Here is a 26,634-nt window from a genome sequence, read left to right on the forward strand (position 1 = left end):
GTGGCAGCACGGCTTGGGTTTTCAAAATTCTGCAGAGTCAACCAAAAAAAACACAGTTGGTAAAAATCTCAATCAGCACTTCACACCAAGTGTCAAGCACGGTGGAGGCGGGGTGATGAACTGTGGTTGTTTTGCACGCACAGGACCAGAGCACCTTGTAGTCAGAGTCAATTAGGAGCTCTACTATATACCCAAGTATGCTAGAGTTTAATGTGAGGCCATTAAACTGCTTGAGATTTATCACTTTTAGGTTTTTCCTTCAGTGCAAAAGAAATCCAAGCCTGCTTTAAATAAAACCGTATAGTATAAAGTAAAAATTGAGGCTCAAGTTGAAGCCCACAGGATAACTGTGGGTCCATGGAAGCTGTCTTGGATGGCTCGGGGGAGAGAAAAAAAAAAGTCTGCAAAAAGACGAGCCTCAGCCAAATTAACATTTTACAGCAGGTTTTATTTTGAACATACTTTCATATACAAACCAGTGACTGAGAAAATGGCTCATTTGAAGCTGTACTCTACTCGTACAACATCGTAACTCTTCTTATTACCCTCCTCAGTTTACAGTAAACTGGAATTGCAGGACATTTCTCTTCCCTTGGTGTCGGATGGTCAACTCATTTCAAATAGTCCTAAAGTACTGCACTAATTTCCTGCTAAACACTGGACTACTGTAAATATCTGGACATGATACATCACATTGTAGTTAAGCATGTCCACACGACTGGGGAAAATTACATACAGTACAAGCCATTCACTTCAAACATGAGCAAACTGGCCAAAAATCAGTTAATTATGCCTAACGTTGACATCTAGAACCAAGTTTGAATTGTAATTATATAACCAAGATGGTTTACTTTGGACACATATGTTGGTAATCTTACTTCTGAAGTGTACAATTACTTGAATCTAACAAACAGGCAATATAATTAATGGTTTTTATCACTCTACCAGCTTTGAAAAGCACAAAACTGATTCCCCAACCACACTTATCAAAAAGGAGCACTCAAACTCACGCTGCACAGTAAATTTTAAGACTGAATATATATTTTGTTTATTATAAGCATTTGTAATTTTACATCCAATGTTAAAATCAACAACTTTGTGACAACCAGCTCCGATTCGCCGCCATCCCCCTCCCTCCCTGTTCCCCGAAAACAAGCTTGTTAAAATAACGTTTTCAAGACCTTTTTAAAGCAAAGGCACATTTGTCAATACGTGTTTTTAAAAAGGAAAATAAAGGCAGGCCAGCAAGCAGAGTCAGTCTGGGAAGCAGACAAAGAGGAAGTGAGAGGCTTCCGTGACAGCTCCAACGGACCTTCGGTACCCCACGTTTCTGGAACACAACAACACAAAACCTGACTTGGAGTAAAGGGCCCGGACCTGGTTTTGTCTCAGAGGGAAGGTCGAGGGTCTGAGGGATCTGGGGTGAGCGTGAAACCACGTGGGCAGAAGAAGAAGGGGCTTGAGACTTCATTTCTCCACTTCACGCTCTAACACTTGTCCTGAGCCTCCGAGCTTTGGAGGTTAAATTTGAGTCTGTATGCAGGGGCGCTGTGGCCGGTCACACCCAGGCCTGCCTGGATGGTAGACGGGGGACCAGAAGGGCAGTTCCCCTCCCGACTGGCCTCCCTGCTGACCCTTTCTATGGACAGTCACAGCCCGGCTAGTGGCTACATAGTCTGCAAGTCCGACAGGAGACCAGTGGGCTGGGTGAGGTGGGACTGGATCCCTGCCTGAAGGTCCTTCCTCTGCTGTGTCGCCATTGGTCCCTGATCATGGGAAGATGAGTCAGAGAGCGGGGCTGTGGGGGGAGACGCAGCTCCGCGTCATACAAACACCTTGGCGAGAGCATCTGCTCCAGCACTAGCAATGTAGCATTTTGACGGATGGAACGCCACATCGTGGATCGATTCCTCAAACTTCTTTCTGTGAGCCGTGAACTCCTGGATGCAGGTTTTACTCTCCAGGTTCCACAGACGGATAGAGCAGTCGTGACCTGTGGAGGAGATGACGAGTGAGAAGAGCTGCAGAACTGAATTTGCGCGAGTATGAACAGCTTTATGAACACTGTTATAAGTAACCCATAACAGTGTTATATAGAATAATCCTTTAATTGTCCCACAAGGGGAAATTTGGTGAAATTTGGTGAATATTTTGAGAATTCTAAACACTGTATATTTTCTTCTAACTTCAGACGCATGTAAAATGTTTCCAAGTAAATTCAGCCAACACACTGTTGGGCAAATCCACCTAGTAAACCAGAAAATGTTAGTTTTGGTAAATTAAATCTAGGATAGGGAGATTCAAAAGGTACTTACTGCCTGACATAAGATAAAGTCCATTAGGGTCCACTGCTAAGCTGGTGACAGCATCCAGATGGGCCACCATGGAGTGAATCAGCTTCCCACTGTTGTTGTCAAAGAACTTGATGTGTCTGTCCTCCTGCGCAGTGATGGTGATGGGTAGAGTGGGATGGCTGAGGACCTTGTTGATGTGAGAGGGAGTGCCTGTTGAAAACAGATGAGCACAATGGACTTTAAAACAGCAGCGATGAGACGCAGAATAACTAAAGGGATGATCGGTCAGGGGGGAAAAATAAAAAAAAATCTTTCAGAAAATTTACAAATCAGGGTTCTTGGCATAAATCTAAATTATGGATTTAAATGCACATGTACAATACAATTTTAGTTTGGTAGACCTCACATAAGTTTTTTTGATGCTGAAATGCATATTTAGTGTTGTAAAACAGATATTACAACAACTAAACATTAACATCTATCTCCAGATCTTTCTAAAATTAAACTAGTTTGGAAATCGGCAATAAGCAACAGCAGTGTTTTATTCCCTTCAGCCACCACTAGATGTTAGTAAAGAGCCTTTATTATGGCCTTAACATGTCTTTAAAAATAGCTTCAACCCCTGAAAACCTTTACTGGTGATAAGCTTTTAAGGTTTTTCCTCCACCTCTATCACACTGTGCTAGTGTTGGTGTGTTAGTGACCAACAGCTCCAAACCTACCTGGCTCCAAATTGGACTCCAGACTGAGAACCAGCTGACGGGTCTCCATGTTGAAGAGGCCGATCTGCCCGTTTGTGAAAGATGTGACCAGATGAGCTGGATCGCTGCATACCAGGTCTACTGAGGAGGGAATTCCCAGCTCTGGTACAGGAAAAACACAAATGCTTATTTTACCTGCTCAGTTGACAAAATGCTGAAAAATGAGGATAAGCAAGACGAGTAAAGTCAGTACTTTTGTTTTCGTTGAATACCGCGAGGGCGGGCGAGGTGGTGTTGGCGTCCCACAGTCTCACCGTCCCATCCGCGGAGCAGGAGAGGAGGCGCTGGTGTGCGCTGCTGTACACCAAACCCCAAACAGAGTCAGTGTGTCCGCTCAGGGCTCCTCGCAGCACAGATGGATCTGTGAGAGAAATAATAAAGAAGAACTCCATTCAGACATCGTGATCTGATTAGAAAACCCTCAAATTACAACAAACCCCACAAGGCTGTTACCGTATGAGTCGTAGGGGTCGATGTTGGGATTGGGGGTGTTCCAGCACTGAATAGTCCCGTCGACACCGCCGCTGAAACACTGCTCCCCTGTACTGCTCATCGCCACACTCAGTACAGCACCCCTGTGGTTTAAATCATGAATCATCTATTAAACCAGCACTAACACAAAGTTTTATTCATGCTGTGTTTTGTTTTTGTTGTTTTTTTACCTGTGAGCCCTGAAAGTGTAGATCGGTTCCACATCTAAAGACGTACTTCTGCAGACAAGCAATTTGCATTTTATTATAACATACAGAACTAACCAGCAGAGAATAAATGTCAAAGACTTGATTAAATGCTTTCATGTGCCGTTGCACCACTGAGCTGACATCACACTGTTTAATTGCCTTATTCACAGTAACCGTTCCCCTTAAAAATGACTTCAGCTTCCTAAAATCCAAATCACTACCAGACTGTGTGTGGGCTGCGGAGTTGTGACACGGCAATAACGAGTCTTGTGAAGCAGTGTCGTCAGCTCTTTGTCACACATGGGATCGGTTTCCTGTGACTGTATCATGTGACGGCACGACAACAGAGACAAGCTCACTCCTTACGGGCTTCCAGTCAAACAGACGAGCTTTTCTCTTTAATCAGCGTCGCTCTGCTGCTGCAGCACGACACACTGAGCTCAGAGCGTCTGTACGTTTAATTATTAAAAAACAAAAACCAAGGATGAGGTGATGTCTGAGTAAAGGCATTCGTACTTTTTGGCAGGAGCTGTCTTTTGGAGGTTCCACATCTTGAGCGTGTGGTCTTCTGAAGCAGTGATGAGGACGGGCTCCACGGGATGGAAGGTCAGAGCCCGAATCCCATCAAAATGACTCCTCAGAGTGAATTTGGGGTTCCATGTTTTTCTCATGGCGTCTTTGTTGTTTCCAATCTGAAGAGAAGACAGCAGAACTCAGCATCCAATCAGCAGAATGAACAGCTTCATAAAGTATAAGCAGCAGCTCAGAGCAGAGCCACAGTTGGATGTGAAGGATTTTGTTTATTTATTAGCAACAAAGTAACAGTTTTATAGATTTATAAAAAAAAAAAAAAAATTAAAAAAAACCCTCAAAGGTAGCATAAAAGTCACTATTTTATATACTGCTTGTCATGAAAATAACTTAACGACATCTTTGTTAATTTTTCTGTACTTTGATAAACATCCTTTTTTGCATAAAATACACATCAGCCCATCTTAACAAAACAAAAAAAACATGTTATAACTATTTCTGCCGTGCTTTTGGAGCCATGTGACTTATATTATTGCAGTAAATGTGATCTAAAAAGATCTTGTTATCTTTATTACATTTTGATGGCAGCAGTTTGTAAAAATAGCTTTTTGATGTGTTTTTTCCCCTGTGACTTAGACAATGTTATTGAGATCAGAGAAGGAAAGCAGGATGGCACATAAGCTAACATAAGGAAGTAGTTTTCTCTGAAGAAGTTGTCCTGTGAGTCTTTGAATGAGTTCTGCGTTTTCCTACTCACATCGTAGGCGAGACTGTCGGCCTCGTTGGCCACAGTGAGTCCAGCCAGCTCCCCCAGGCCCAGCTCACTCTCCATGGCCTCGTCCGTGCTCATTATGAAAGCCTTCCCTGAGGTGGGCGGGAAGGTCAGCGACTCAACTGGGAAAAGAACAAACAATTAAATAAACATGCAACCCCGATAACTTTGTGGGCAATTTTATCTGATCTATTGTTTGACTTCTACATCCTGCTGGTATTTTTTCTGGAGCACCTTCATCCGTTCGGTTTGCATCGTGCTCGTTGAATCGGGGTACGTTGGGCCGGGATTGAGGGGCGGGTGCAGGCTGGATGTGGGATAAGTCCTCTGCATCTCGAAGGTTAGCCAGCATGTCCTGCAGCTTGGATCGGTTGGGCCCTGTTTAGCAAGTCAGGTTAAGAGTTAAACCAAAAAACGCACACATATAAAAATATTTTGTCAAAAAGCTGCAACTACAGGCTGAAAGAAAGAATGCAGATAAAGATGGAAGGAAGGCAGCATTAAAAGGCAAGAAAATAAATTATTAACTCTGATTGTAAAGGAAGGAAAATGAAGAGAAGCCACCAGAACCTCGTAAAATGAGAAAAAGAGAAGTTGCTGAGGCGCATTCATCACCAAAGGGTGTGCTGTGTGGAGAGGGTAACTTCAGATAGAGCTGCGTTTTGAGGCGTGATAAATGAATATGTAGTGTTTACTGTGCAGGACTACAGGGCTGCACGCATTTCCTAACAGAATTAAACCTGATTGTTCAAGTAAGTCATTTGACTGTTTTAAAAATCTCCCTGTGACAGAAAGCAAGACTGCAGGCATCAGCTTAGCTTAGCATACAGTCCGGAAAGAAGGGAAATAGTTGAGCTCAGGGCAGCTGCCAGGGAACCTGCAGAGACTTGAGGTAGTCCCTGGGGATGTGTACGACACGCAAACATGGAAGTGGACTTTATCTTCCAATCAATTTGCCTTTATACCGGGTGTAAAATATGTTATACATTGTATATATGAGGTTTCAGCAGGCCATGGGCTTGTCTATTCATTTGGGAATTGAGCCCATTTTTCAGGGTTTCTGGAATAAACAAAAAGGCAATAAACAGCTAGAGCTAAATGTAATCCCTCTTTTGTTTCAACACATGTTCTGCGAGCAACCGGAGCCTGCTCAAACCAGATGGTCAATAATGAATATGCAGATATCTGTTTATATTAAAAAGATTGCAAATGGGAGGAAAGCTCTGTTGACTCTTACCTGTTGTTTTCATATAATGGTTTCTGAATGGGTCAAACTAACAAAACATAACAGACTAATTAGCTTCAGAGGCGGATGTAGCTCGGTTTCCTTACATTACCGTAGAGGAAGGGCAGCTGTTACGCTGCTTATATCCAACAGATGGATAACAGAGTATATTGATCGTACAACTGAATTCTCAGCCCAGTAGAAATATTCCCCCCCCCCCCCCCAAATGTCAAACTACTTCTTAAAGTGCCAGATGATCTCCTCCACACAGGCACCAAAGTGATAAAGCTCCAACACAGAACAGGAAGAAAAAAAACAAAGGGGGAAAAAGCCAACTGTGTAAAGTGGTGTTACAGTCAAGAGCAGAAGAAAGTGAAGCAAACTTGTTGTTGATCTCATGATTCAATCACAACAGCAGGAAAGCAGAGCGTGGGTCTCAAAACAAGTGTGAAATCTAAGAGCTCTCAGTGGCTGAATGGGTCTGAAGTGGGCTGCCATTATGAGAGCTGTAGTATTCAGCTGAGTCACTTTAATGAGTCACTGAAAAAATAGCGTTTAATTGCCATCAATTTATGGCAGCGGCAAAATTACTCGTTACTGTTGCATCAACATGGCTGACAGATGAGGGTAAAGATGGTGAGAATTATGTTATTATGACTGGAGAAGATACAGAAACAGATGACTGAGGATACTATTGCTGGCCCAGATGGGACACAGATGGACCTATCGTCACGGCTAACTCATTAATCTTATATTTGACAATGTAGAGGAGAAGATGAATATGGCTATACAGTTAAAAAAAAAAAAAATGCTTAAATGGGATAAACATGCATTGAGCATAACAATGTGTTTGGACAGGAAAATGATCACCAGAAGACAGAAGAGACATCAGTTTGAAAAGACGAGGAAGACGAGAGACAAAAAGATAAATGAAAATGAGGAGCAGCCAGAGACGGAAATGAAATTTTGGTTTTGATTTTAGGCTTTTTGGCTTAGCTCAGGAAAAGTCAGGCTCTACAAAGAGAGGAGAGGGAGGGAGGCAGCATCGCCCGACAGGACTTACTCTTCACCCCCTTTTTCCCCTTGCGCTCCTTTTTGTACTGCTCCTTGAGTTTGGTTATCAGGCCCGGGTCCACGTCCCAGGCCTCAGAAATGGGACCTTGCTCGTCCTTTTCTACACAGGGAGAACAAAACCAGACCGAGAGGCTGTTGAGGAACTGGCCTGGCCGAGGCCCGATTTGCCTCGCAGGGCCAAGGCTCATGCTCTCCTGGAGGCTTCCCTCAGGAGAGCAGAAGGTCTTTAAGGTCTGAGGTGAGCATCTTTGACATTACATAACTGGGAGCAGCATTTTCAGGCATCTCTTTTAATCTGTTCACGATTTCTTTTCCAGTCTATGTGAAAGTAATGGCAGGGTTGTTAATGTCATGTGGCGGGTTCTCAGTGCTAAATCTGACCAAAAAAACATCCCATACAGAGTCTAGTGTACTGACTTTAGGTTTACAGATGACTCAACACTAAGATCTGTGGTCAGAGTCAAAGAAAACACCTCAGCATGACATTAAGCCCAATTTGTTTGATCAGTGAGATACACCGGGAAAACACACACAGGAGTGGGATGCACATTGTGGTCACAGGTTGGCTGGCTATGGGAACACACAGTGGAAAGGATAAGAAACTATGATTAAACATAAACTCCCAACATCATGACTAATGACCACAGCATGATATGTGAATGACAAGTACTCCATGAACGGTCACCAAACTGAAAACTAGAGGAACAGGAAAACAAGATCTTTACATTTACTCACAGATAATACAAAAAAGAAACATTTTGATATCATAACTACTCTAATTGTATCTATAGTGTCTGGCTAATAGTGTCATCCACTCCAAACTCTGATCTGTTGGTGATTAACGTGTGACTCACCCCAGTCTGTGCCGTCTCCGGTGCCTCTAGTCTCTGGTGAGGTGTCCATCTCGTCAGGACTAGACAGGAAGTCGAACCCCTTCATCACCTCCTCTGTGTCAGGGTCCTCAGTGGTGTCCATACTGGCGGGCGACGTAGACGATGCGGGCTTCTTCCTCATGATCTGCAGGGAAATCATTGCCGGCCATTGTTAATAGTATAGTAACAACTTCTGCAAAAACACGTGAGAACAGAAGGTGGGAAGGTCGACTGGTTTCTTACCGTCCTCGATTCCACGTTAGTCCTGTCTTTCCCCTCGCTCTCCTCTTCCTCGTCTTCATCACTGAACTCAGCAGCTGCATTCTCAATGAACTTGAAGGCTTCCAGTACAGCGCTGGTGTCAGAGAGCTCCGTTTTCCTGTTGAGTGAGAATGATTCATGCATTAAACACACAGCTGCACTAACTATGCTTTTAAAGCAAGCCTTTCAATTCCATTATCATATTAGCTTTATTTGACTTTCATTTTCAGTCATTCTGTGATATACAAGGAGTGTTTAGACACCCTTAAAGGGTGTATGCTCACCCTCTGGTGCCCTTTGTTGTTGCGTCTGTCCCGTTGACCAAAGGCTCGGTGCTCGTGCGTTCACCTGTCCTTCCAGCGCCATCCCCGGCTAGTCCTAGCAGTGCTCGGACTCGCTGGGACTTTACATCTAAGATGGTGTCTGTGTAGCCCACCTCCTGTAGGTACCTGGAACAAAGTAAGAGATTCTAAATATGGATGCATATGGTTTCCCCCAAGTTTTTAAGTAATATTTGTGTAGCAGTAAAGTCCTGCAGTGATGCAAAGAAAGATAAATTAACCCGGCTGCGTTACATTTACTGTCTTGACCTCACTATGAAAGACACAAAAGCACTTCTCGCTGTTAAAAATGTCCTCTAACAGTCAACAGTCTCACCATGACAAGCTACTCATCAGATATTACACCTACCCTGTGGGGACGCAGAAGAAGCTTTAGCAGTTTGAGCGGGCGACTGACTGAAAGGGAGGGGTGTTTTAGCACATTATTGATCTGTCCCATGACACGGACTCGTGAATAAATTGGCTGCATCATCAGGCGGCATTGTTGGGGCAGATGATGTGTGAGGCTGCCTGATGGTGTCTGGGATAAAGGCTGGAGTCTGGTTTATTTACAATGACAGACTAGAGAACAGGATGATAGGATAACCACACTCTTGAGCGTGCTGGGTGCACCAGAGGAAAGGAAACACACAGAGCAGGTAATGATGGCTGCTGGCCATGTGAGGGAGCCCTTTCCCACACTTTCTTTTTTGGCCCATAGTAAGTAGACTGACACAAGGGACAAATATTTCAGCGAAATGTAACTAGAGGTTGGAAATTGATTAGACTTGATTCAAACCAATGCTTTCTGCTTATTGGTCCCATTCTGTGTGTTTCTACAAAAGGTTTTCAGTTTTCTCGGTTCCGAGTTTGAACACAGTGTAGAAACAGCAGAAAAAAGGTGTGCATGTGACTCAGGGAAAGGCTGTCATGAGTTTGACGTAACTGATTTGCAATGTGCAACTGCCAGGGAAAAAAAGTGCCTCCAGCAATGATTAAGCAATTAATAAGCTTGGAAGCACACCATTCCAGTGATTTGGACATTTCAGTTCTCAACAGAAGACGTCAATTTCAGTGCAGTTAATTTTAGCGAGTTTAGTAGGTTTCTGGGTTGAAGACCGTTTTTTCGATCGAGGTTTAAAAGCGCGTGCACTCACTGTCTGAGGAGCTGACGGCCTTGTTTCCAGGACAGCTGATTGTTGAGCGATCCAGAAGTCTCGTTCTCATTGGCCTCGTCTGGAGAGAGACGAGTAGGACACAAATCAGGGCAGCACAAACAGACATTATTTCCACTCTGTAAACACGACCAAGACATTCCTAAATCACAGCAACCATACACACACGTACTCAGTTTCTTTCAGTCCATAAAAAGTTAAATACACTTATAGAGAAAAGAGTATCGTTTCTCTTTGAATCATTCCAGTGAAAAAGAGTTGATTTATTAATAAAATAAACAAACAAAACAAAACAGCTTTAATACAAATATTTACATCCTTTAACTCTTGTTTTTGTTCATTTGACAAACTGGATTTTGATGCTGCTTTGACTTTAAAATGGATTTTCAAAAACTCACTATCACCAGCTTTTTCCTTGATGTTAAAGCAACACATTTGATGTGGTGTGATGAATTCTAACGCCGCTGAAACGACTCATCTCTGCTCCACCCGTCTCGTGACATACTAGAAAGATCAACAACGTGTGCTGGTGCTTCCAGCATCCAGCCCAATGCGCTCTGTCTTTCTATGACAAACAATGAAGGTTTTCAAAGCTCACTTTGATACTTTAAGTCAACAGTCCGTTGGCGAGTCAGCTGGGAATTTTGCATGGAGCACAGAGACGTGTTAATGAGGTTTAGACTGGGTGGGAGAGTGTGTGTATTTATGTGCGATGCAGGGTGGAATTGGCAGGGCAGAGAGATGAGGGTGCCTTAAAAACTGGGTCATGCCTAATTCAAGAGGGTGATGAGCGGGCAGGTGTGCCACCACACCAGCAACACCTCCCACTTCTCGTCTCTCACTCCCCCCCGCCCCCATCAACCAACACCTCTCCCCTTCACCTCCCCTCATTCATCAACACTTCAAGGGCTCGGGTGCTTTGAAGAGCCCTCATGAATAGAGATGAGGAGAGAGGAGATGAAATGTCCCAATCTGACTTAACGATGGCAGTGGACCCAAACATGAGAGGCCAATTAAACTGTAATAATATAACAAGAAACAGGTAGCGTGCAGATTTCAGAGTGATGCTACTGTTAAATAAGGTAAAGGAAAACACGCTAGAGATGGAGAACTGATGCCCAGCATCAAAGATTAATTTGTGCGAATTTTTCTAACTTGGTTTTGGTGGGATTTAGTCATGCAAAGAGATTTGGTTGCATTTCCCTGAATTCTTAGATGTACGTTCCCAAGCATCGAGCTCATTTTCCAACAACCGTGTAGCTGCTTTCCATCAGCAGGTTGAACTATAAATGGCTACATTTTCACATTTCTACGCTCTTAAGGACTTCTTATCTATGTTGAGCTGAGAGGGACTTGCACCCCTCACTTCAACACTAGTAGCTTTCATCGTGTGGACTGTTTCTGTTTTGATTGTTTGTTGTTCTCACAGCATTAAAGAAAAGCAGTCATTTTCATTACAGCTTACCAAGCAGATTAAGAAATAAGTTAACAGGAAAAGGAGCACATTCTCGCAGCTGTGAGGCTATGGCAAGGTAATACTTGTGCTGTTTGAAAAACTCATTACTGATTTACTGTTTCAGCTCCAATTACATTGTTTCTGGAAATCGGTTTTCCAGAAACAATGTCACTGTCACCCTGAATAATCCTAACCATTTCTCAGGGACTGGTTTCTATGAAAAACCTCTAAATGCTCTAGAATGAAATATTTGTACTATGGCAACGAAACGTAATCTTTCACTATTTAGGAACTTCTGAACAGATCTATCGAGACAAACAAGATTCAACACGATCGCAGGAGCTTCGCATGCGTAACCACCCTGTCACCAGAGGTATGTGAACTCAACAATCGCAGTGATTTAGTGTGAGGAGGTGGAGCTGGCCGTTTGGGTCTCCATGGACTTACCCGAGTCGTAGCTTGGAGGCTTCATGTCACCTTGGTTTAACTCTGTCCCATATTTTAACTTGTGGTACTTGGCTCTGGGAGTAAAAGAGAGAAAGAAAAAAGGGGGACACAGACAAATAAGTAAACAGGATTGATCAGAAACGGCCCGAAAAAGCTATTTAAAAAACTCATTATGCACAATATTTGCATAATAAGCTCCCAAAGTCGGCGCAGCTGCAACTTGCTCTACTTCTCACAGACCGGTTAGCTTAAACAAGAGGCACACTTGTAATAGGAACGTAAGACAGTATGTACCGAATCATTAAATAGCATATTTCTGACAATATAGAAAACAGGACTGCTTTGAACTCGAATTTCCAGCATTTATCGGCTCATCGTAGTCTCCTGTATGCGAGTGAACATATTCAAATTAAATTATTTGAATGTTTAGAGAAAAATAAGACAACAGGTAAATATTCACATTTGAGCAGCTGAAACTAGTAAATCTGTGAGTCTTTTTTCACAAAAAAAAGCCGACTTAATCAGTTTTCTGTTAACAAACAATCAAGTGACTAATTTTTTTTCAGCTGTGGGGGATAATATATGCCAGCTGACATATTAACCTTTTACTCTACAAGCCTTTAAATAAAATTTCAGCATCTGTAACCTAATTTGTTTGACATTTCCAATTGCTGTTCAAAAAGGATAAACATTAATGCAGTTTAGACATACAGTGATGACATCACAGTTTCAGGTGATTCAGCTTTCGCAATAATGACGTGAAGTTTCTTCCAGCGGCTTCGCACGCATCCACAACAGTGGTAAAGAGTCAACACAAGGAGAGCTTTCTAACCACTCATGCCTGTGATGCAGAGGAACCATCACATGAGAGCGGTGTGAAGCAACCCCCATCAAAATCTAATTCATTTTAAATTGGGTACATCCTACATTCAGAAAGCCATTCCTGATATTGCTCTGAGATACCCTCGGAGACATGACCGGTTGCTTAGCAACCAGGCAAAGTGGTAGCAATTCTGGGTTAAGTGTTGCTCCAGAGGCAACGTCTGTAGTGATCTCACTGGAGAAAAGTAGACAAATACATGCTGCAAACAGCCAGAAGACGATCTGACGCTCAAACCCAGAACGATGCTCCTCGCAGAGCGCATGGAGGCAAAATATAACTAACCTCTGAGCTGACCGGAGGAACGAGAAAGTGCTAACCCATTCTGACACCTGTCTAACTCAGTTGTGTTAAGGCCCTCATTAGCCTACACAATCTCCCTGCTCCCAGATCTAATTATGATACCTGCAGCCAGCCATTTCATTTGTTACCTACCCCAGTTTTCACTTTCTTGTGTTTAACCTTTACTTATCCAGGGAGGACTCTGCTCACTGTCTCGGTTCAGCAATGCTTTTTCAGCTCACAGGTTTCAAACACAATCAGAGCCTTCGACTGTCAGCCACAGAGCAGTTACATACATCCTGTGTGGCTGCTGAGACAGTGATCCGAGTGCCTGGCTACATAAAGAATGCACTAAATCACACTTACAAAAATCCAGAGGCCTATTTTATCAGTTTAAAAAAGTTAATTCTTCAAGCCCCGCTTGGGTAATGTGCTCGGTGGCTTAGAGACACTTTAATAGAGATGTGTAGACATCACTGACATCTCTGTTCCAGTGTGCAGCCATGCTTCAAAGAGAAAGGGAAATGCAAAGTGTTGTCACCACCACCACTACTACTACTGCATCGCCCTTTCGTCTTAGAAAGAACGTGCCAACGGTGACCTCGCCTTTGGTAGAGAGAGGACCCCTCTCTCCTTCCAATTCTGTCCTCCTGCTGGGGACGGTGCAGCCATGAGCATCTGACAGCATACAAAGCGTTCATGCCAACACTTGCTCTCAACTGGAAACATAACACCAGCTGGACTCGGGGGAATCTCTCTGGCACTCTGCTTCTGCTGACACCAGCTGAGACATCAGACTGGGACAAAGAAAATAAGAGGAAATTGGGCCTTCTTTAAAAAAAAAAAAAAAGGAAAAGAAAGCCCACTACTCTTTAGGCATCAGTTTAGCTCCGTGGCTGAGCAGGCGACACGGCATATGGCTGAAACACAGCGGTTCGAATCTTTATCAACAAATCCAACGTGATGCTTTGTTGACCAGTGAGAATCTGACACAGCTACGGTACCCTTTAAAAGACTCTCAGTGGCAGGAACTTTTTTTTATTATAAAACCTGAAAACACTGCATTTGTTGGAGACTTGCTGAGGTATGTGTGTGCTGTGGGTGGGCTGCAGAAGCAGTGGGAGGTAGGGCACTCACCTCTCTTGCTTCAGCGCATACTCGAGCATTTTGATCCTTCTGACAAGGTCTTTCTTCAAGTTCTCCTGGCCTTTCCTTTCCCCCTGCAGGAAGGCGATTTGGGCCTGAAAACACAAAAATAGGATTGTCAGTAAAGAGCTGAGAGATTTACAGTGGTTGCGTTTATAAATAGAGCTGACGTCTCAGGTTTTGGCATCTTAGATATTAGTTAACGACGTCAAAGAGATTTTCAGATGTTGCCTCACAGAGGCAACATCTGAAAACAACTTCTTTTGTCAAGACTAAAATAGGATGATGTCAAATCAATGTGTGTGGCATGATGGGAAATACAAAGCCTATCTGTACTATTCTATTTTAATCTAACCTCCTCACTCCCCCCACGCGGCAACCGTCCCCCTCCCTCTCCACGCCACTGTCTCTCTTCACTAACAGGCAACAGCTGTTGACGCACTCGGTCTGAGTCAGCGTTACATTACATTGCCGGGTACCACACGAGGCCATGTGTGCACACATACACACTCGCAATGACAGCAGTAGACGAAAACTCACGGTGTAGCATACAGTACATGAGCTGCAGCAAGGGCACTAAAAACACAATCCAGTGTGAAGTGTTTTGCTTTGTAAAGAAATTTTTAAAAACAAGAAAAAGAAAAAGAATTATCAAGAGGTAAAATTACTCTCTATTGTTGTATTTTATGAACCTTATTATGCCTTTTCATCCATTAAAGCAAAGCTGGTATGGTTTTCACCTTTTGAGTCCACCATGCATGTCCTCATGACAAAATATTTTCCTGGTGACACCGACATTAGCAGGAATCATCAGAGGACTTTGGCAGGTGTTTATGTGTCCGTCTGTGGGCAAAGTCTTTAAACCACGCAAGATACAGGCACAAAACAACACAGAGGTTTATTTAAGAAGAAATTCAAGGTAAAATACAATCCAGCCTCAGTCTGATGATTTGATGACCCAAGCCTGATGTGTCTTCATCTGGTATACACAATATTTTTGAAGACAATTAGGTGATTAATTTAGAGAACTCATTGAGATTGCTGCTCAAGTAATTCCATCACAAGATGGTTTCTAGTCTTTTATTATTAGATAGCCGCATTGTTTTTATGTGGTTTTAACAAACTCAATTATTGTGAGGCTGGAGAATGAAAATCATTTTAAACACAGGGAAAAGGCTGTAAAAAGTCACAGATCCTGTAGAGACAGAAAATTACAGTATCCCCCCCCCCCCCCCCCCCCCCCCCCGAGTTTTAGCCAAATTAGCAGACGCTTCCTTCTGGTTTTGTTCTGTAATAATGCCATGCGTGTCTAGATCAAAGAAAACGCACATTAGCATACGTTTTCACTTGAAAAAAAAAAAAGAAAAAAGTATGCGTTCTTCCCAGCTTAAAGATTCCCGTTTTGGTTAAGCGTGTATTACATCCTTATAAATATGCCTTCCACTAAATATAGTCACAGGAGCCAAGTAAAAGATAAACCAAACAGACACAGTCCATCGGACATTATGAGGTTACAGCAAGCCGGGCAAATGACTCTTAAAAGCTGCTAAAGTGTGCAAAGGCTGTGCTGTTTACAGAGAGGATGAGAATGCCGCTGTTTCCATTTCACTGCTATAATAAAATTGCTGTAGAATCCATCTCAGTTGCTAAATGATCACAAGAAAAACAAGAAGCACAAGAAGGGATTTAAGTGCCTCTGTGTAGCTAGGAAGAGATGACAAAATTAACTAGAGCAATGTTTAAAATCATTAACACAACCTGAACAGCATCATTAAGGTTGATATGTTGCAAAGAAAGATGGAAAGCAGGAGCACAAGTCTGACTGCTCCTGTGTTTAACTTCAAAAAGAAGACGACAATTCTCTCTAAAAACATCCAAGCTCACATCTTAAGGGGATGGCTATTAACTTGTTTCCCTGCATTTCACTCTACATGCAGAGGATGGTGCGAGTTTGAGTGGGTTGTATCACAGTTTCACATGGATAGCAAGTAGCGCTGCTGCAGCTACTGTTGCCTGCAACAATGAGTCATGACAGCACTTCAATCTGCCTCGAATTATTATGAGCATTTCCTTCATCTCTCCATCACCACAGTCATCTGTAGATGAACTCATCAAAACCAGCCTGCTGTTGTGCAAGTGCAATTACACCTTAGAGTATTTGTCCTCAGTCTGACAGTGCAAACAGCATAGAGTTCAGCTAGGATCAGTCACGTGATAATAGTGTACACATGCTTTGCTTCTGAAAGCTGGGTAAGCAGCCACTCTACCTCATACCACTTTAACCATTATATCTACACAGTCTCCAGTTCCTTATTCAGCTTGTTTTATGTGCATTGATCGATAGCTGCATCTGTATTAATGTATTCGGGACTGACAACAACAATATTAACTTTTACTCATCCTTGAGCCACTATGGATGTTGATGGACAAAAACAAACAAACAAACAAACAAAAACCTATTAAACTTTTACTTATTTTTACTTGTTATGGTGGATCCAGGTGCATGTGCATCCAGCATAGCCAGTGTAGAGAATGATGAGGCTACACGTTACACCTGGTGCTACTTCAGAGTGTCTTAGGTCAACTGAGAACAGCTGGATTTTTGGCTAGGCTAATGCTCAAAGACGAGGATGCCCAATCTAAAGGGCGATGCTGAGGAGTCAGAACTGCAAGCTTTAGTAACGTCATGTCATTGAAGTGTTTGTCTTGTGTTGATGTTCAGCTGAATGACTTGTTATTGCAGTTCCAGTGAAGACAAAGGCCATATTTACTGCTCAGCTAAGCTGCTCTATAACTCAACTAAATCTTCCAAAGCATGCATAAGAGAGACAGAAAATGATATACAAATACTTGCAGAATAACATTTTACTTGCTATGTTACCTTCAATATGCCCTGGCAGCAGAAGATTTCTATTTCAGTCCACATTTCAGAGCGTAGACACAAGAGCTATAGACACAATTTCACACCGTTATGTGAGCAGGTAAAGGGTGTAAGATTTTCTCAGCAGTGATGCTCTGCTGTAACCTTTGATGCATGTATGGGTTTGTGTTGTCCACTCTTATCATTCCAATCAGATTCATGCTAAGACTTGGACAACAGGAGGAGGCAGGGCTGTGAAGCAACTGATTACCTGGTGGAAAACCAGGTGAGAGGGCAGCAAATCAGAAGAAAGTAGTTATAAAGGACAGGGGGAAAAAAGGCTTCTTTCAAAGAGAGTAAGATCTGAGGAGATGCGCAAAGCTTCAGCATAAATTAAATACAAATTATTTTATGCTGTGAATCACGTAAAACTACTCTAGTAGAGTCCAAGAATAAAAACATGGAGCTGTCCAAGAACAAAACAGGCTCATAAAAAGGTTCATGATGAAAGTAAAATAATAGAGTGTAGAGGACTAGAGAAAATTACAGTAAAGTCCAAATCATACACATCACAAAAGAGACAGTAAGCCCTTATTTATCAGATGAAACACAGATTTGTCCCTGCAGGTGGACTGATGATCAGATTTGTAGGTATGACAGAAGGAAACGAGTGGCGTCAATGATGACTTATTAATAAATGGGCTTTTGCACAGAAACACAGAAATCATCATGGGATGAGAAAGGACACAAGTAAGGAATTAGAAAACTACTGCATCAGGAAAATCATCACAGCTTGGCTGGCTCTTAAAATAAGTTATACTGTTTAGACTGGCTCGAATCCAAGTATCAGTAGCGATCACTGCTTCAGGGCACTGAAACTGGATAACGAGTAAAAGGGTCCACTTACAACTTCATTAAGCTAATTTTGGAGCTATTTTCCATTTAATGGCTCTCATATCGAGTGAATCTGGTCTTTATTTGCTGAAGCAAAAAAGTACATTTCAATTAAAATGTGTCACGACTGCTTCAGTGGAGAAAAACAGCTCAATTGTTTCCACAATGGCAGCAAAGGCAAGGCCACACAGTGAAGTCCTATCAGATCCAAAACGATGACAAAGTGTAAGAACAACTCCAAAGGCTGTTATTTCACTCCGGCTCAATTCACTGTCTAATGTTCCACCGCAGATGAAACTGTACATCTGTGCTGCTTGAGATAGCAAGTGTCCATTCACTCCCTTATCCACATGAAGCGCTGGCCCAGGGACCCCTGGAGTCCTGCCGTGCCAGAGATAGAGAAGAGTGCGGCTCTGTGAATCTCTGGCTCGCCATCTCTTCTCCATCAAACATTAACCTTGGGAGGAATGCAATGAGTCAACTCTGGCCATAAAGAGACACAGGAAGCATTTAATTCCCAGCCTCACAGTGACTGCATTATTGCGCTGCTGGATAAGGGCTCCTTAGTGTGTCTGAGCAAGAGACATGTAGAATAGGGCATCCATCTAGAGCGCTGGGCTTTTCAGAGACAGGAAAAGGAGGCAGAAGAGATAGGCTAATGCTAGGATAGAGAGGAAAATAAACAACAGCCACTAACCTCTAGGTCCTGGTAAGCAGCACTGGTAAGATGGTTGGCTAGCATTAATCTCTTCTGTTTTGAATAAATCTATTCTAAATTTAATTAGTAAAATAAGGAAACATGGACAGGTAGCAGCTTTCACTGCTACTCTACTACTATATGAAAATATATCTAAGATACAGGTCTACTTTATTCTCTTAAAGTATTTAAAGGAGATACTGATTTTATAATCTTGCGGTATCATTTAGTTTGATGCCAGTCAAATGTGGCTGCCATACCATTTACAAGAAAAATGTCTTGCTTCTTCATTTCTAACCTTACCACACTTGCATGATACTGACAAGAGTTAAAAGGTGGATTACTTAACCACACAGTGTTGGCAATGAATGAAAGACAACAGAAGCATAAGGAAAACAATTCTGTCAAATGTCTTCTTCCGCCTTTCAACTTCATTTTCAGTCAATGAATGTATGATGACTGCCAACCCCATTCCCACAAAATATAATTAAACAAGACTTTCAAGTCTACGATTTGCGAATGCCAGACATGTTTTCTTCCAGACTAGTTCTGCGTCACAGTCAAAGACATCCGCAAAACAATGAGTCTATTTAATCAAAACAGTGAACAGTGTGAAAAATCCTTCAGCAAGGCTGAGCTCATCACACGAAAAAAGAAATTTGCCGGATATTAATGCATATTTTCGTGAGTATCCACATGCAAAAGAACCTTCAGCCGCAGACTGAGAAGGTGGGGGTCGGGGGGGGGGGGGGGGGGGGGGGGGGGGGGGGGGGTGTAAATCCCACGTTTACAATTCAAACAACTTTTCTTTCAGTGAACACCGGATTTACTCTCACCATCACCACAAACCAGAGAGCAACGTGATGGCCGCCCCGATAACTAGCCAAGTACATTCCACGCATGCCATAACAAAAGTACCAAAGGGAAGAGGGGAGAAAAAAGAAAGAAAGGAGCCAAAGAACAGAAGAAGCAGCAGGACAGAGGAGTTGGGCTAATGTAACGTGGCTACAGCAGATAAACGTGAGCTCAGTGTCTAAAACAGTTCATCTGGAAAAGAATGAATCTTTGGTATTTGCACCTACTGTTTCGAAACAAGCCTCTCGTTTACATGGACACTTTGTCAGAAAACTATTCATATTGAAGTGTAAAACACAGATATTCTGACTCAAGATGTTATTGGTTGGATTTGCTCCAACCTGCAATGTTTGCCAAATCCTCAGTTCATGTAATATTCTATAGCTATACTATACTAAAAGGTATCCAAGTTTAAGACCTTTCTGATACCACACTGAATTATTTGGTACCCTTTCAACGTAAAGCAAAGTGTAAAGGTCACAGTCATTATTACAACACATTTTTGCATCGTCTTTGCAAACCCAGCACAAAAAAGTACAGAGAACTCAAAACTCAGTATTGCATTGATGCACAAGTAAGAAAATCAACAGCGCCATAGAGACAGCAAACTCACTGCTTACTGATTTGCAACATTGGGTGTATTAAACAATTGTGAACAGATATATTAAAGGGACAGCGACCACAGCTTAGATATAAAGGCAACTTTTATAAGTCCTTTTGTTGCAGTTGTACAATAAGGTTGAGTTTAGCTGAAGTATCCTTTTTATTATCCTAATGCTAACACCAGTTGCACAACCCTTTAGCCACCTCCTCCACTCAGCATACCAAAGGTAACTTAAGTGTTTGCATTATGACAGCTCTTTCCACACCCGCTCACTTCCAGTCAGACAGCACCTTTTAAAAGGCTGCAAACAAACTGCATATATTTCAAATTCAGAGCTCATGTGCATGAGTACAGACTCAGAAATGCTTTGATGAGCAGCTTAGTGTTAGTCTGTCCAAACTGTGGTGTAGATTTCTGCTTATTTTTTTGGAATATCTCTTGCCTCCCACCTTTTGTACAACACCCAGAAATCAAAAGACAAATAATCAAACTGGCAGAGGCTGCTTCAAGTCAAAAACACATCGTTTTCACTTGAGCTCCATTTTACACTTAAACCATCATCAATCTCATGTGGAGCCGACGCCACGGTGCTACCTCGGAGGGTGCAAACACGAGCCTTTTTTGTTGGGCTTCTTAAGGACAAGGGTGCTGCATCCCATGTTTCTGCATTAATATTACATAAGCCTCGCGGTGCACATGCACACACGGACACATGCAGGCGAAAAGCTACATTTTTTTTTCCAACATCAGCATTTTCTCTGACAAATAGGTTGTACGGCTTTAAGGTGTTGTCTTTGTGGAACTGCATGTACTTCAAATTCAGAGATCAGCACAAACAGCAGCTTAACAAGGATGAAGAGTGTGATGATGTTCAAAGTCTGAAACAGGCAATTTTAAGACAGAGTTACTAAAAAGAAAAGAGAGCCTGTGGGACTGAAAGGTCTGTGTCGTCCCCGTTTTCTATATTACTTTGGTTTAAAGCTAGTTTGACACAGTTTTGACTTAATTTTCAGACGTATGCAGCATTATCATTTCTTATATAAACTATAATATGATGCAAAATGTACTGGTGGATAAAATATGAGTACAAGTTTAAAGAAAAGTGCTACTCTAATTTGTTTTGAAGACATGGAGAGAAGCATTTCAAATAAAAAAGACAAAATGACAGACCAGATTACATCGCATTGCAACCACATTACATCGAGACAACAGCAATTTGATCTGGTGAGTACACCAATTTACAACTCTGACAAACTGCTGACCTCAAATTTACAATAACACGAAAGGAGACGGGCGACTTTGTGGTACAACCGGGCAGCTCTCCCCCACACCCACGTAGGCAGATGAAGGCTGCAAGTGTGAATGGAGGAAGGAGAAGGGAATTAACAAGCCGACAAGGCGGTTCTGCAGCACAGAGAAGGGCTCTGGTGTCAGTCCAACGGTGGCAGCGGAGCAAAGCTCAGAGGGCCGGGCTTTAGTTATAAACACAGATCCCGTCGGGCTCTTTCACAGGAAAAACACAATCCCCTTTAAACTACTCATTACATTACAAGGGAATATTTCATACCAGGTGTTGATAGCTGCCTCCTCAGTCTGTGACATCTTAAAAATGTGGACAGTTTTTCTTTGGGAGCCCAAATTTCCTCTGCCAGTTTCAGAAGGCAAGGATATTGAGAAACCAGTACTTATACTACCATATTCTTGGATGGAAGCACGTACTTTTTGTACTTTCCCACTCAGAGGCGCACACTGAGAGGGCAAAAATAGCTTCAGCTTGGGGGTGGACATAGTATCGACTCAGGAATGACGGTGACTCCCATTTCTGAATTTTTGAATGCCACGGCATGCTTGTGTATATGTTTGTGCACAGTTCGGTCATTCTTTTTGCTGCACCGTTGAGTTAAATATGCCTCAGGTTTTGCCATTAGTAAAAGTAAACACAACATCACGGCAATAAGTCATCTACCGGAGGCAGGGTAATTCTAGGCTGCTGCCGTCCACACGGAGTGAAGTAATCAAATAGCACGAGACGCATAATAATCTTATTCATGGTTTGGTGCAGAAATACAAGAGATGCTTCTATCCTGTGAAGACAGCCCACGTTTCAGTCTGCACCCACATGAAGCCATCCAACACCCTGTGTCACCTTCAACCTTCTCCTGGTGTCAAATTATGGCTGCTGACAAATACTTCTGGCAAGGAGATACTCCACGGAGCAGGGATTTCCCCATAACTGGAGAGCTAAGGGAGCACAGTGGATGGCCTGTACAGGAAGTCATTTTGATTCAAATTCAACCATAACTGAAATAGATCAGCAGTAATCAGCGCAGCAGGGTGATGAGAGCTAAATCAATATAGCAATATGAATATGATTTTTTTTCCTTTCTAAATGACAGATCATTCTTACAATATGAAAACTGTATGTAAAGATCTTGGTAAATAACCAAAGGTCAGTTCAGTTCAGTTTACTGTCCCCTTCTCTATCATTCAAATTAAAAACAAACTATACATGAACTGGCATATGCCGCTAAACTAAACAGGCAAACCCCTCCTCTAGTTTCAGTGCCAACATAAAGCTACTCTGACCGATCCAATGGCAAGTCGAGTGACTGTTCAGGCGTTCAACTGGAAAGTAATTATCAGACCACTGATTAATTAAAGAACAGAAAAATCAATCAACTCTTTTCCATGGTATATAATATCAATAAACTCTTTACACTGATAGACACAATCCATGGCTCCTATTCACACTGGATACAGTCAAGCTGTCTTCTGGTTAATTCTATCTGTTTGCATCATCCACTTCCGGGTTTTTATAACCTTTTATAACTTAGACACCAACCCTTGTAGGGACTGGATTAACAGGAAAAATAGGAAAACTGGGGGGAGCCGCTACAGCTCAACTGGTCGAGCAGGTGACCCAGTCCTTGTTGCAGCATCCTAGGCTGTTTTCTGACCATCATTCCTCCTCACTTTCCTGTCTACTCTACATCTATATGTGTATCAGATTACTAGACAATATCCAAATTCAAGTTTTAGGCTATCAGAAGTTACATTTTATCTTAACATGTTTCTGTGGTTGACAACAAGCATTCTGTGGTATGGAGATAACTCAGAAAACTATGATAAATGCATTCTGCTCACAACTGCCTTAGCAAAACACTTCCTAGTGTACGCAACATTAGATTTCACTGCTAAAATAACCCTTTGACATTGTGGAAAATTATATTTTTAGCTAGCTAGCTGCATTTTGTTACCATTTCAGTCCTCGTTTGCATATCGTGGTGCCGCCCGTTTCCACTCCAGTGGCTACAGTTTTCTGCACAGGACGCTTGAGCTCCATCACTATACATTTGAAGAATTTACACTGAAAAAGTGGTGGATATTCTTTCCAGTCATTTAGGCAGGTTCATTGGTTGTTAGCTGCATCCTCAGCAATTAAACAAATGCATGTATTTGCTGTATTTCTATTATAAACTCTAAATTGAGTATCTTTGGGAATTTTTACAGCTGCTCTGATAATAGGAAAGGTGGAAAATGTAACAATCACCAGTTTTTGTACATAATTTAAAAAGATTTATTAAGTAGAAATGAAATAATTATTATTCAGAGTTATTGTTATCGACTGTTATTGCCAAGATAACATACGAAAGAATAACTAGAGCTGTAACCTATGACCACCAGCTCAACAAATCACCTAGACTGAGTCAGTCCACTTCTTACCAATGATTACTTTGCTGTAGTCAAACCATGAATGTACGATGTACAGCAGCAGGAAAGGTTGGGTAGAGGAGAACAGTTTCTGTGCAGCTCCAGTAAAGAGGAGTGGCTCTGAGCATGACCTAACAGGCTGGCCAGACAACATTCCTACAGTACAAGCCCTGGGTTTGCCTTCCTCCCAAACAGTGACATAAAACACAGCTCCAACTGTCTGCCATTCATTGACTACACCACCAGTAATAAAAAAAGAAACAAGAAATCCTGAGAGGAGAGAATTTACTGGGTGGTGAAACCGCTACAAGTACAACCTTGTCAAAACTTGTAAAGATTTCATATCAGATTTGAGTCTACAGCTAAAAGAAAGACATTGTGCAGACAAGATGATGAACACTATGAGAGGTATGTTGCAGTCGGATAAGGTGGAGAAGAAACAAATGCACTGTTGATGCTGCGTGGTATCTTCCATCAAGGCTCTAGGTCCACAACAGCCTTTCATTATTCATACATGTCTATTTATGCTCATTTAAATGACTTGCTATCCTTTCTTCCTCACTGTGCCTCTTTTCCTGAAAGTTAACCCATCAAGCCCCTCTATTGGAAAACGTTATGTATATCTGTGGAATAAGTAGGTGTTCCTCAAGGGCACAGCAAGGTTACTCTCCATGTGGAAGATTTATAATATGTTAGTCATCGTTTATAATCCAATATAGTGAAATATTACCACTGAAAGACATTAAGGTTAACAGCAATGTTCACAATAGACAAACTAGAGGATTCATTTTAACCAGATACATCCTGTGCCACAAGGATCAGAGCACAAACATGACAAAGCCAAAAGTTGTCAATTGTCTGGTGCAGATAGAATGATTTTCAAAGGATTAACCAGCCTGGCGTTACGTATGACAAAAACAAGAACTCAAACTGAGCGCGCACTTTTTGCCGCCACAAATAAACCACCTAAAGAGCCGTACAGCAGCCTCTCTGTGCTTCACCGCAGTTGTTGCAGCTCCTTCGCTGATAAGCTTGCTTCATGACAGCACACAGGAAGCTCAATACCTCAGCCAGACTCAAAGTGCCGCATGACGCTGATGACTCGAAACCCTACTACACTGATGAGGGTACGTCACCAGTTTAGAAACAATGCCGTGTCTCCCTCTCCTCCCTTTGTTAGCTGAGGTCAGTAAATCCATGGAGCTTCCTGCTGCAAAATGACAGAAAGTTCAGTTTGGGATCCAGCAGCTGCCGCCCCACAGCCAGGTCAAAATATTGGAAAGAAAAACACATCTTTTAAACATTAGGTACGGTGACAAGAGCACATCTACAATAAGCTGCCCTCTCAACTCCTAGTTAAAAAGAATAGTCTGGTACAAAGAGCCCAAAATCATTTTAAACAGACAAAAAAAAAAAAAAAAAAAAAAAGGGGGGGGGGGGGGGGGGGAGTCCAATAAGGCTTTGTGTATTATAACCATTACCCCTGGAAGCCAGTATAGTCAACATGGGTTAATTATTCACCTGCATCCATAGTGAGAAAATTCAAATTCTAGTCTTACTGGAAATCTCAAGAAGATGAACTTTGTCAGACATCAATTCCTCGTATAAGCAAACTCACCACTAAAGATCCCAGCTTGCATCAGGTTTGCAGATTAACAAAATTATAGTTCATGGGACGAAAAACCTGCTTTGCTCCTAAAATAAAATATAACAAAGCAGGAAAGTAAAACAATCCGCGAATAATTTATCCGGTTGCCAATCATGGAGATATCCCCACACACAATTTTTTAATTTATTTTTTTAATTTAACCTTTATTTTTACAGGTAGCCCCACTGAGACTCAGTGACTCATTTACAAGAGAGACCTGTTCGATCTGTAAGAGACACACCGTGCAGTATTTTAAATTCAGGCATCAGGAGTGGCTTTAACATGGCAGCTAGCTTACGATAAGATTCATAAACAAGACATAGTTACTGCACTCTCTTGTGTGGTGTGTGCCGTCTGCCAGGACTGGCAGCTCCCGAAAGATCAGAGCATAAAAGAAACCTGCTATTATCTCTCCACATCATTTTTTTTTAATGGGACTGGGAATAAAGCACGATTCAAACAAACACAGGGTGATATAGATTTAGCTCGAAACAGCAAGTAGCCATAGTTTACGTTACACATGAACTATTTTGTCATTAAATCTAGCAATTACCTTGGTTTTAAACTGACATATTATCATGTTGAAAACGCCTAAAGCGAGTTTATCAAACTATAAAAGTAGATGGTAAGTTTCGTGGTTTTCGCCACAGTAAATAGGTCGCAAACAGTCGTCGTGCAGCTGGCTGAGAGGGGCGCTGCAGCTCGTTTAGCCTCTGAACTACAGCTAGCAAGCTAACCATTAGCCCGAACAATCAAACACACAAACTCAACGCAAGTTACTAGAAAAGGCCAGCCCTGGTAATGCCGCTAATATGTTGTCGTGTACAGAAAAAAATGCAGCTTTTTTTACCTGTAATTCGGCTCGTTCCACCTCCCATTGTGCCCTTTCTACTTCGAAACGGGCCCATTCGTGCTGCAGGAAGTGCAAGATCCCCGGGATACTGTACTGCGCCCTAGCCGCCTCCCCAGCGTCGCCATCGGGCAGCGGTCCTTTTCCACCGCCGGGTAAAATAGAGTTGTTATTATTGTTGAAGAACACGCCGGGCCCCGCCTGTTCATCCATGGCCGGGCTCGGTGGAAAGCTTGGTCCGTTGTCTCGCTGACTGGATGTACTATATACCAGCGGAAGGGTAAAAACCTATTGACGGCGTTCCGTCTCCTCGGCTCGGGGGAATGAACTCACTTTCTG

At 42.3% G+C, this 26,634-nt stretch overlaps 1 protein-coding gene across 2 annotated transcripts; it reads right to left on the minus strand.

The window, feature by feature from the left end:
* Positions 1-427: 427 nt before the first annotated feature.
* On the minus strand, positions 428-26,628 carry LOC134639962 (striatin-like). Of its 2 annotated transcripts, XM_063491496.1 has the most exons (17): positions 26,296-26,628; positions 14,168-14,271; positions 11,869-11,942; positions 9,948-10,026; positions 8,755-8,919; positions 8,453-8,588; positions 8,192-8,354; positions 7,327-7,437; positions 5,273-5,416; positions 5,024-5,160; positions 4,252-4,427; positions 3,718-3,765; positions 3,509-3,630; positions 3,249-3,416; positions 3,017-3,157; positions 2,316-2,504; positions 428-1,993 (listed from the first exon to the last, which is right to left on the minus strand). In XM_063491496.1, exons 1-17 carry the CDS (start codon positions 26,506-26,508, stop codon positions 1,824-1,826), a joined length of 2,340 nt encoding a protein of 779 aa, XP_063347566.1. In that variant the 5' UTR covers positions 26,509-26,628; the 3' UTR covers positions 428-1,823. The 2 variants fall into 2 exon arrangements, with proteins under 2 accessions (XP_063347566.1, XP_063347567.1); XM_063491497.1 differs by lacking the exon at positions 7,327-7,437.
* Positions 26,629-26,634: the final 6 nt, after the last annotated feature.

The sequence above is a fragment of the Pelmatolapia mariae genome, linkage group LG13, assembly GCF_036321145.2.
Source record: "Pelmatolapia mariae isolate MD_Pm_ZW linkage group LG13, Pm_UMD_F_2, whole genome shotgun sequence".
Taxonomy (NCBI): Eukaryota; Metazoa; Chordata; class Actinopteri; order Cichliformes; family Cichlidae; genus Pelmatolapia; species Pelmatolapia mariae.

Coding starts and splice junctions, on each gene's coding strand:
- LOC134639962 (XM_063491496.1), bottom strand. CDS start 26,508: ATGGATGAACAGGCGGGGCCCGGCGTGTTCTTCAACAATAATAACAAC. Junction 11,943..14,167: donor TATGCGCTGAAGCAAGAGAG/GTGAGTGCCCTA, acceptor TTTTACTCCCAG/AGCCAAGTACCACAAGTTAA. Junction 10,027..11,868: donor GCCTCCAAGCTACGACTCGG/GTAAGTCCATGG, acceptor GTCTCTCTCCAG/ACGAGGCCAATGAGAACGAG.